Source organism: Salvelinus fontinalis, chromosome 4, assembly GCF_029448725.1.
Source record: "Salvelinus fontinalis isolate EN_2023a chromosome 4, ASM2944872v1, whole genome shotgun sequence".
In the NCBI taxonomy this organism is placed as follows: domain Eukaryota; kingdom Metazoa; phylum Chordata; class Actinopteri; order Salmoniformes; family Salmonidae; genus Salvelinus; species Salvelinus fontinalis.
The window spans coordinates 58,428,336-58,440,271 of NC_074668.1; the positions used below are offsets into that span (position 1 = coordinate 58,428,336).

The 11,936-nt window shown below is 46.0% G+C and overlaps 1 protein-coding gene across 2 annotated transcripts in view; it reads right to left on the reverse strand.

The window, feature by feature from the left end:
* LOC129854048 (protein MTSS 2-like) overlaps positions 1 to 11,936 on the reverse strand; it is an 84,357-nt gene that overhangs the window by 19,648 nt on the left and 52,773 nt on the right. For both annotated transcript variants that reach the window (XM_055920673.1, XM_055920674.1), the window contains exons 4-5: positions 2,877 to 2,961; positions 106 to 197 (exon numbers count right to left, since the gene is read on the reverse strand). In XM_055920673.1, coding sequence (XP_055776648.1) covers positions 106 to 197; positions 2,877 to 2,961 — 177 coding nt within the window. The remainder of the gene's footprint in view (positions 1 to 105; positions 198 to 2,876; positions 2,962 to 11,936) is intronic.

Consider the following 11,936-nt stretch of genomic DNA (forward strand, 5'->3'; position numbering starts at 1 on the left):
GGTGAGTTTCCCCCTTACTATGCAAAGCACTTTGAGTACCTCAGCTTGTAGAAAAGCGCTATGTAAATCCAATCCAATATTGTTATTACTATTATTATTATTCACCTTTGGCATGGTCCTTGTCCAGCTGGTTGGCTGTCTTCTTCCAATCCTCAATCCTGTCCTGGAGAGGAGTGATCAAGCTCTCCATCAGGGCACTGGGAGGACAGAGGGAAAGAGAAAGCACGAGGTTCAATGGGTGTGTTAATTAACGGTTATAATAATGACTTACTAAAAAAAAAAGGTAACCTGCTTTTTCTCCCCAATTTCGTGATATCCAATTGTGATCCAATTACAATCTTGTCTCCCAAACAGGCTCGGGAGAGGTGAAGGTCGAGTCATGAGTCGTTCGAAACATGACACGCCAAACAGCGCGACTTTAAACCTGCCCGCTTAACAAGGAAGCCAGCTGCACCAATGTGTCGGAGGAAACGATGTTCAACTGTTGACCGAAGTCAGCCTGCTGGCACCCACCCCACCACAAGGAGTCGCTAGAGCGCAATGAGCCAAGTAAAGCCCCACCCAGCCAAACCATCCCCTAACCCGGACAACGCTGGGCCAATTGTGTGCCGCCCTATGGGACTCCTGGTCACGGCCGGTTTGTGACACAGCCCGGGATCGAACCCAGGTCTGTAGTGACGCCTCAAGCACTGTGATGCAGTGCCTTAGACCGCTGCGCCACTCGGGAGGCTACAATGATTTTATTTTCCGTTTAAATGTAACAATTTTGCTTCATCTGGTACACATATGGAACACGTGGACAAAATGAATCTTTGCCATGATGAATTCTAAAAATGATATGTTTTCTTACGAACCATGGAAAACATAAGCTCTGAGAAATACGATCTTTGGAAAGGGAAAGCGGTTATATACATTTTCCTTTGTGGTTCGTCCCACTTCACTATTTGTGGTATGTTGCACATCTGCACACCCCCGTCACTACAGGACGAGCTGAGAGCTTCGAGTCCTATGGTGGAGTGTGGAAACTGCAGCCTCCCAGGTCGACCACTCACAGACTGACATCGCAGTGCTGATGTGTGCTTCACCCCTGTTTACAGTGTGGCGCAATGTAAACGGGTCAGGAGACCGGTTATGATGTGCCACCACACGGCGAGGAAACTTTTGTTCCCAGAAATGCTTTGTAAGGAATGTAAACACCCCAACAAGACACCACCATCATCATCATCACAGGCACCATCATCATCGGCATTATTATCATCATCATCCTGGTCATCATCATCCTCATCACCCCAGACACCGCAATCATCATTATCGTCATCATGGTGATAGCCTCTGATTTGGAAAAGTCATTCGAGACTACAAACTAAATAGAATGGATTCCTTTCTTTGAGGTTTACTGTGCGGTCTAGAACAGAGCAGGCTGCTGCCGGTGGTGCCATTCATTTAGCCTAAGTGTCTGAGAGAATAGTCTACAGATGTCCTATAATGAGGTGCTTGGGATTTGGGGAGAGGGGAGGGAGGGAAGATGGAGGACTGGAGCGGAGGAGGGGGAAATGGAGCGTGTTCGTCCTCACATTCTGTTTTCTCCTCCCTCCGTCTCCTGTCGGCATCATGCGTTTTAGGGAGAGAATGTTCCAGTCAAGATAGTGTGTAGAATAACCCAGCTGAGGTGATTTTGTGTCTAAATCCCACACTGCCCTGCTATTTCCACATTACCACAGACCCGGCCCAAACACTGGAATAGACTTACATGGAAAACCCATGACTGGTACCTCACTCAGTGGAGGATGACACGTGTGAATTCACTCTTCTAGCATAAAGAGAGTCTGGGCAGCAGGTAACATAGCGGTTAAGAGTGTTGGACCAGTAACCCGAAAGGTCGCTGATTCAAATCACAGAGCCAACTAGGTGAAAAATCTACCAATTTTTAAATAAGAAAATACATATATATTTCACCTTTATTTAACCAGGTAAGCTAGTTGAGAACAAGTTCTCATTTACAACTGCGACCTGGCCAAGATAAAGCAAAGCAGTTCGACACATACAACAACACAGAGCTACATGGAATAAACAAGCGTACAGTCAATAACACAATATAAAAAAAGAAAGTCTACATACAGTGTGTGCAAATGGCGTGAGGAGGTAGGCAATAAATGGGCCATAGAAGCAAAGTAATTACAATTTAGCAGATTAACACTGGAGTGATAGATGAGCAGATGGTGATGAGCAGATGATGGTGTGTAAGTAGTGATACTGGTGTGCAAAAGAGTAGCAACGTAAATAAAAACAATATGGGGATGAGGTAGGTAAATTGGGTGGGCTATTTACAGATGGACTATGTACAGCTGCAGCACCGGTTAGCTGCTCAGATAGCTGATGTTTAAAGTTAGTGAGGGAAAAGTAAGTCTCCAGCTTCAGCGATTTTTGCAATTCGTTCCAGTCACTGGCAGCAGAGAACTGGAAGGAAAGGCGGCCAAAGTAGGTGTTGGCTTTGGGGATGACCACTCCAACCGATGTGCCCTTGAGCAAGGCACTTGACCCTAATTGGTCCTGTAAGTCTCTCTGGATAAGAGTGTCTGCTAAATGACCTAAATGTAAATGTAAGCCTACCACATATTCTCATCTCAATACTGTGGTAGCCTCTGAACAAAATCAAGGGTCACAGTTTGTCCAAAGCTTACCACAGACTTTCAGAAGGTCAGCCAAGGAACATGGATGGGATGACAGCTACTACTCATTACTGTTGGCTACCATCGTCAAATGTTTTACAAAAAGCAGTGACTGACAGTTCTTGGGACCAATCCCCACTAATGGAGTGATGGCAGGGACAGAGCTAGGCCTATAGGACGATGCCTGTGTAAGAAGGCGGGACTTACTTGGTGAAATGGCGCAGTTTCGCCTCGATGCTGCGATGCCGCATGCACATCCTGGTAAGAGCTGATCCAATGTCTCTGGTGGCGCCTGAAAGAGATCACAATACAGAGGTGGTTAGGGAAACATTTGGAAAACGTCCAGTCAACGTAATGTATACTGCAGACCGACAAGCCAGACAGACCACCAAACCAGACTGCCCACTGAGGTCCGTTTAATATTCACTCCAACAGACAGCAGAAACCTGGAGGTAATACATTTACATTTACATTTAAGTCATTTAGCAGACGCTCTTATCCAGAGCGACTTACAAATTGGTGCATTCACCTTATGATATCTTATAACATATACACTCCTGCCCTAGTCCAAATAAAGATATCAAGGAGAGCCTTTTTCAGAGGCCTACGCAGTGTGTTTGTGTGTGTGTAGTGTACAGTATGTGTACAGTGTGCGTGAGACTGTGAGTGAGTAACCTGTAACTCTGGTAAACATTAGGCTATTTATAGCCGAGAAAGTTCATTTGGGAAAAAGCTGACCCGTGAATCTGAGTGTGCCACTTCACTTGCTTCCAAAGGTGAGCCAAGCAACCCTGGAGTTTTACACCACTGGTGTTACTGGCTTAAAAAGAGCCTCAGGGAGTATATTAAGCACCAAAATATTATTTGTCACATGCTTCCTAAACAACTAGACTAACAGTGAAATGCTTACTTATGGGTCATCTTCCAACAACGCAGAGTTAAAGATAAAGCTAAAAAAAAGTAAAAGAGTAAAAATAACATGGCTATATACAGGGAATAGCAGTACCGAGTCAATGTGCAGGGGTGCAGGGGTACGAGGTAATTGAGATAGCTATGTGCATATAGTAAGGGTAACGTGACGAGGCAACAGGGTCGATATTATGTTACAATGCGAGTAGGGAGAGACACATCTGGAGTTTTAGTATCTAATACACACAATCTCTTGGTCTGATAACCTCTTACATCAGGGGTTAATCTCACCAGTGGTGACAGAGGTATGACCCTGTCATGATCAGAATGGGAGAGAGACAAAGACAGACAGAGTATTAGGGGTTTAACAGGGAGGATCAACAGGGGGCGATATAGAGGATTACAACCAGCCTCCTCCTGAGCCCAGCTACTTTCCACTCTGCTGACTGGTAACTGAAAATTGGGGACTCTAGAGCGCTGAATCCAAATTTCTGGACACGACACAAGGGGTTTAACACCACCCTATCCACACCCCTCTCTCTCTACCTGGGGGTGGCTCGGACTACACCCCTATCCCTACTCGTGCCCCAGTGGGGAGTGGGAGGGCAGGGAGAGGGATTACCCTAACTATATCTGATTACTCCTGTTGGACAAGCAGACCCTTCCACATCCGATAAGTGCAGAGAAGCCAGCTCCTTCACCTGAACCTAATATCATCATATTACTACTTCCTGTCTCCCAGTGGCTCATTGACACTGTGTGTGGGTGTGACCTGAGCTGAGAGACAGCAGGATCCGATCCGAGTCAATTCGAGCATCCAGCCCCCTGGCCCCGGGTCCACCCCATCCCCATCGTTACAGCCATCAACCTGACACATTTCATAATGAGAGATCTGGGGCTCCTGTGACCTTGGCCTTATCTTGGTGAAGTCATACCTATAGGACTGGTGAGAGAGACGAGCTCCTAGTATATCAATGTATACACATTGATTACACACAGAGAGTGTTAAATGAGAAGGGGGGGGGGGGGGTACTTGTTCATCTGTAACAGTCATTTTTGACAAATTATGTCTAGAGATGATGCCTAAAGTCAAATCAGTGACTACTGCACAGTAACACACACACATAGACAGAGAGAGAGAGAGAGAGAGAGAGAGAGAGAGAGAGAGAGAGAGAGAGAGAGAGAGAGAGAGAGAGAGAGAGAGAGAGAGAGAGAGGAGGAGAGAGAGAGAGAGAGAAACACTAAAAGGCCAGTCTCTGTGAACACACACTGTTAAGATACAGAGAAGCTGTATTCATAATTACCCAGCAACAATTCATTAATCCAGCCCAGGGCAACACCCCCTACCCCTACCCCCCAGCTACCCTCTACCCTCCCCCCACACACACCCCAACACACAACACGCACACACACATACGCAATGAGAGGGGGCGTTTTCTAACCTCACTTTGAAATAGTGTCTAATGTCATGCCAATAAAGTACCTTGAAATTGAAAATTGAGAGAGTGCAGGAGAGAGAGAAAGAGACTGGGGGAGAGAGATGCATACATAGTGACAAAAAGAGAGAGGGGAGCAAGTGAGATGCAGGGAGAGAAAGGGAGAGAGGGAGAGAAAGGGAGAGAGAAAGAAAGAGAGACAGGGAAAAGGGAAAGTGAGAGAAAGAGAGAGAGAGAGAGAGAGAGGCAGTGCTGAGAGGGATCTCCTCACACATTCTAATGAGCTGACTGCTGGGGAGAGAGTGTAATAGCCTGTGTGTGTGTGTGTGTGTGTGTGTGTGTGTGTGTGTGTGTGTGTGTGTGTGTGTGTGTGTGTGTGTGTGTGTGTGTGTGTGTGTGTGTGTGTGTGTGTGTGTGTGTGTGTGTGTGTGTGTGTGTGTGTGTGTGTGTGTGTGTGTGTGTGTGTGTGTGTGTGTGTGTGTTCGCTCCTTTTAATATATTCCCTTCCTGTTTTATATTCTTATTAACTTCCTCTCTCTCTCGTAACAACATCCGCATGAGATCAACAACAAGATGAGGAGGGAGAAAAAACTCCAGGCTCACATCTGGGCAACAAATTAGGCCAGCGTATGTCTAGCTATGTGTGTAGCTATTTGTGTGTGTACCTATGTCTGTGTGTGCTTGTCTTAGAAGGGTGAGGAACGGGAGTAAAATTAAGCAAGTTTAATCTGACAGTCTGTGAGGATTTAAGTCACCCCCCCCCCACCCCCCCCCCCCCCCCCAGCACACACTGTATTTGTAAAGTATGGGCAACCTATAGCTCAGTCACTATACCCTGTTCAGCTATAGGTCATCCCCTCATCCCCTCGTAGAGAGAGAGCCAGTGAACTAATCCTGAAAGGAGTTCCTCTCCTCTGTGTAATCTGCTGTCGTCCCCATCTGCTCCTGCCCTAGCCCCAGCACAGCACAGCACAGCCAGTCTGTGTTTACTGTTAGCCTCCCTGCCCGTAACCCTCCTCCCTACAACACTCCCCTCCCGCAAGGAACCCACAGGAAGCCAGCACATATTGATTTTTCCCATGACATTTAGTCACCAACACCATGGTGATGGAACAGGCTGATATGATAGAGAGAAAGGGAGAGGGAGAGAAAGAGAGAACAAGGAGCGGGTGCATTGGGTGGATTGTGAGAGGGAGTGGGAGAGAGAGGGGAGTGGGAGAGAGAGGGTGATAGAGCGGGGTGACAGAGAAGGTAACATGGAGAATGACAGGCAGGAACGGAGTGATCAGTCATTAGTGTTCCCTCCATCTCTTACTCCCTACTCGGTTTCCTCAGCCACACACCCTGTCAGGCTGCAGGCACCTTTAGGGTGCTAATACAAGTCAGCTTGTTCCCTCACTACACCCCCCCCCCCCCCCCCACCCCCACCCCCCGTCAATAAGGCTATCTAACGGTAGAAGTAGAGGATGTGACTTTTTTTCTTCTTTACTGATTTATCAAAGCGGAAAAGTCGGGGTCATGACAGCCTTGAGAATTTCCCTGCAGGTAAGAGAGAATAAGCCAAGGCTCCACTGAGATGGAGTGGAGAGGCAGCTGTTCAAATACACACAGTGGTGCTAACAGCTAACATCCGCGCGCCCCTGCAGACTCTGACCTATGGAATCAACACTCAGGCCTAAACAAACAGCAATAGGACTCAACAGGATTCAATACTACACAGACATCCACACATCAGACCTCCAGCCACGTGTTCTCCGTAGCAGTAGGAAAGTGTGTGAATGTGAAATCCCAGACGCTAATCGTACATGCTGATTCCTGACCCGGGCTTTTCATCTGTTCTGTGGGACAGCTGCTAGTGGTTTCCAAGATCTCCTCAAATGTATTTCCTGGAGATAAGGCATGTATGGCGACCGCAGAAGCAGACAACCAACCCAGCCACTGTTGCTAGTCTCTGTCCAAACCACTGCCCAAACACACGCAGACACACAGACAGCCCCCCACATTCACAGCTTCCTGTAAAATACTGCAGTATGCAACCACTCCAAACATACCACACACACACACACACACACACACACACACACACACACACACACACACACACAGACAGACAGACAGACAGACAGACAGACAGACAGACAGACAGACAGACAGACAGACAGACAGACAGACAGACAGACAGACAGACAGACAGACAGACAGACAGACAGACAGACAGACAGACAGACAGACAGACAGACAGACACACAGACACACAGACAGACAGACAGACAGACAGACAGACAGACAGACAGACAGACAGACAGACAGACAGACAGACAGACACACACACACACACACACACACACACACACACACACACACACACACACACACACACACACACACACACACCATCTGATAGAATACACCACTGCCAGTCCAAAATACTCGCTAACGCAGACATATCTCAGGTCTCATAAACACTATAACTCGTCTCCATGGTAGGTGAAGCACAGAGCAACACAGCACGAGACGTGTTCAGTTAACACACGGGGGAGAGGAGGCCAAGCCAGTGTGCACTGCATATGTATGGATCTTTATTAATGCCCTGATGAAGTCACTGGGTGGAGAGCAGTAGATCAAAACACACACGGACAGGGCTGAGTGGCGGCGTGGAGAATGATTCATGAATTGAGCAGGTCCATATCCCACTGCCATAAAGCATCCAGCCTACTAAGTTCCTACTGCATCTATGTCACATACAAACCTTAACATGCACCCAAAAGACTCAAAGATGAAAAGTAGTGTGGGTGTGTGTGCGTGCATGCGTGCATGCGTGTGTGTGGACAGTAAAGGTGCCATTAATACAGCCCCTGCTGCGGGCGCCCCACCATCCTCTTGTCTCTCCTGAAGGGAAAAGGAGGGGACGCCACATGTGATATTCCTCTATTTACTCTCCTCCCTCACTCTGACTTTCTGCCATTCTTCCACTCTGGGACACGGGAGGGGTCACTGACCTGCCTGGGAGGCTGCATTATAGGTGGTGCCAGTTATGTCTGAGTGTGCCCACTAGTAAAACACCCAAACACATTGACGTGTTAGCTATACACACTATCCTGTCTGCTGTGTGAAATGTTCCTATTCATCAGTCTTTGAGAGACGGTGAGTGAACAAGTGAGAAAACAAATGAAAAACTGTAGAGACACTCATTTTCATTCCGTCTGCACTGTCGACGAACTTTAGGAAATAACCTAAGTGGATAAACTCTGCCAGTCGCCCGGCCAGATCCTAATACTGTTCACTAGCTAAAGAATAGGCCTTTCTGGCAGGTGAGTTCAGTGTGAGGACGGCAATGCCGATAGGAGTGTGTGGTTAATGCACATGAACAGTGTTTTTCCCATTCCTCTCAGTGGAGAGACACAGTCAGAAAGGTAGAGCTTTGAATAGAACCCACAGACCCCTCGTTCCCTGCCTTCGTTCCCTTTCCAAATCAATCACCACCCCTCAGACTGACGGTGCTGCTGGTTGCCGTGACAGCGCAGACCTGGCGCTCCTCGTGACTGCGGTGGCTCTGTCTGTTGCTAAGGTCACACTGGCAGAACATTCTTTTGACTTCCACTCCTCTCTATCTAATACGATAGTACCTATCTAACACTAGTCACTAAAGAGTATACTGTATGAGGATAATCCTACATTCACATGCGTATCAGAGTATCGGTTTGGCAAAGGATTATTAGACTGTTGCTTATCAGTGCTGGATTGTGCTGGATTGTTTATTTCTTCCTCGATCACGGGACGTCTCTCTTTCCCCCCCCCCCCCCCCCCCCCCCCCCCCCCCCCCCCCCTTCCTCTATTTCCTCAGTCACAACATCATCCAGCCATGTTCTGCTCTGTCACAAGGTGAGCGGCTATGGTTTCACATGCTATCCCATGACTCTTTATGGGGCTCCCGGAAATGAATAGCTGTCAAGGAGGCTTTCGGGCGCAGCAGTAGGCCCACAGCTAATATTGAACTCGGGCATACCTCCGCCACAGTATTCCTTCATCGTCTCTTCACAGAGCATCTGACCAGAATATAGCTTCAAGCGTTCCATTGGGAAAAGGACACGGGGACTGTGCCGAGAAGAAAACCACCTCTAGGACAACTGATGGCACACACTTACTGAACATTATAGTGCCTTAGCAGAGACTTAAAGTGGAACTGACAGCATTTAGGCAACATCAACTCTTATTCAAATCTGTTCATATACAGTGCATTCAGAAAGTATTCAGACCCCTTCACTTTTTAGATTTTGTTTGCAAATGTACTAAAAACAGAAAAAAATGGAAATATCAAATTTACATAAGTATTCAGACCCTTTACTCAGTACTGTCGAAGCACCTTTGGCAGCGATCACAGCCTCGAGACTTCTTGGATAGGACGCTACAAGCTTGGCACACCTGTATTTGGAGAGTTTCTCCCATTTATTTCTGCAGATCCTCTCAAACTCTGTCAGGTTGGACGGGGATCGTCGCCGCACAGCTATTTTCAGGTCTCTCCAGAGATGCTCGATCGGTGTTCAATACCACTCAAGGACATTCAGAGATTGTCCCGAAGCCACTCCTACATTGTCTTGGCTATGTGTTTAGGGTCATTGTCCTATATGAAGGTGAACCTTCGGCCCAGTCTGAGGACCTGAGTGCTCTGGAACAGGTTTTCATCAAGGATATCTCTGTACTTTGCTCCACTCATCTTTGCCTCAATCCCGACTAGTCTCCCAGTTCCTCCCGCTGAAAGACATCCCCACAGCATGATGCTGCCACCACCATGCTTCACCGTAGGGATGGTGCCAGGTTTCCTCCAGACTTGACATTTGACATTCAGGCCAAAGAGTTCAATCTTGGTTTCATCAGACCAGAGAATCTTGTTTGTCATTGTCTGAGAGCCCTTTAGGTCCCTTTTGGAAAACCAAGCGGGCTGTCATGTGGCTTTTACTGAGGAGAGGCATCCATCTGGCCACTTTACCATAAAGGCCTGATTGGTGGAGTGCATTTATTGCTGTACATTTATTGCTATCCTTCCCCAGATCGTTGCCTCGACACAATCCTGTCTCAGAGCTCTACGGACAATTCCTTCGACCTCATGACTTGGATTTTGCTCTGACATGTCCTGTCAACTATGGGACCTTATATAGACAGGCGTGTGCCTTTCCAAATCATGTGAAATCAATTGAATTTACCACAGGTGGAACTCCAATCAAGTTGTAGAAACATCTCCAGGATGATCAATGGAAACAGGATGCACCTGAGCTCCATTTCAAGTCTCATAGCAAAGGGCCTGAATACTTATTCACATTTCTATTTTTATACATTTGCAAAAAATTCTAAATACCTGTTTTCGCTTTGTTATTATGGTGTATTGTGTGTAGATTGATGAGGAAAATAAATGATTTCATCCATTTTAGAATAAGGCTGTCACGTAACAAAATGTGGAAAAGTAAAGTGGTCTGAATACTTTCCGAACGCACTGTACACCCCCAGGAAGATTGACACTTTATTTTATTTTTTTGATGATAAATGGTCATTGTCATGTTTTCATAAATTCTTAGAATGTTTGGAAATGACATACAGTTGAAGTCGGAAGTTTACATACACTTAGGTTGGAGTCATTAAAACTCGTTTTTCAACCACTCCACAAATATCTTCTTAACAAACTATAGTTTTGGCAAGTCGGTTAGGGCATCTACTTTGTGCATGACACAAGTCATTTTTCCAACAATTGCTTACAGACAGATTATTTTACTTATAATTGTCACGGCCGTTGTAAGGAGGAGGCCAAGGCGCAGCGTGGTAAACGTACATTCTTCTTTATTATAAGAACGAACACTGAACAAACGAACAAAATAACAAAACGAACCGTGAAGCTAATATGAGTAGTGCAGACAGGCAACTAAACATAGAACAAGAACCCACAAACACCAAAGGGAAAATGGCTACCTAAAAATGATCCACAATTGGAGACAACGATAAACAGCTGCCTCTGATTGGGGATCATATCAGGCCACCATAGACATACAAATCACCTAGACCTACAAAAACCCTAGACATACAAAAAACCCTAGACAATACAAAAACGAATGTATCCATCCTAGTCACACACTGACCTAACCAAAATATAAAGGAAACAGAGATCTCAGGTCAGGGAAACTGAGTTTAAATGTATTTGGCTAAGGTGTATGTAAACTTCCGACTTCAACTGTAGATGGGGTACTGTCATATTTATCCGTATTCTGAACTGTATTCTAAGGCATTTGTGACAATTCTATAGCAATTAAGAGTGTGAAAGCGGACGTGCATTTGGACAGTTAATAGACACCGCAGCAAATAAAACCTAATAAAAACATCTGTCTCGTGCAGGACCATAGTCTACGTAAACCGGTGATCCATAGTAGAGGTCGACCAATTAATCGGAATGGCCGATTAATTTGGGCTGATTTCAAGTTTTCATAACAATCGGTAATCTGCATTTTTGGACACCGATTATGGCCGATGAAATTGCAATCCGCGAGGAGACTGCGTGGCAGCCTGACTATCTTTTACGCGAGTGCAGCAAGAGCCAAGGTAAGTTGCTAGCTAGCATTAAATGTATCAATCTTAACATAATCACTAGTTAACTACACATGGTTGATGATATTACTAGTTTATCTAGCTTGTCCTGCGTTGCATATAATCGATGCGGTGCCTGTTAATTTATCATCGAATCACAGCCTACTTCGCCAAACGGGTGATGATTTAACCAGCGCAGTCGCAAAAAAAGCACTGTTGTTGCACCAATGTGTATCTAAACATAAACATCCATGGCTTTCTTAAAATCAATACACATGTATATATTTTTAAACCTGCATATTTAGTTAATATTGCCTGCTAGCATGAATTTCTTTTAACTAGGTAAATTGTGTCA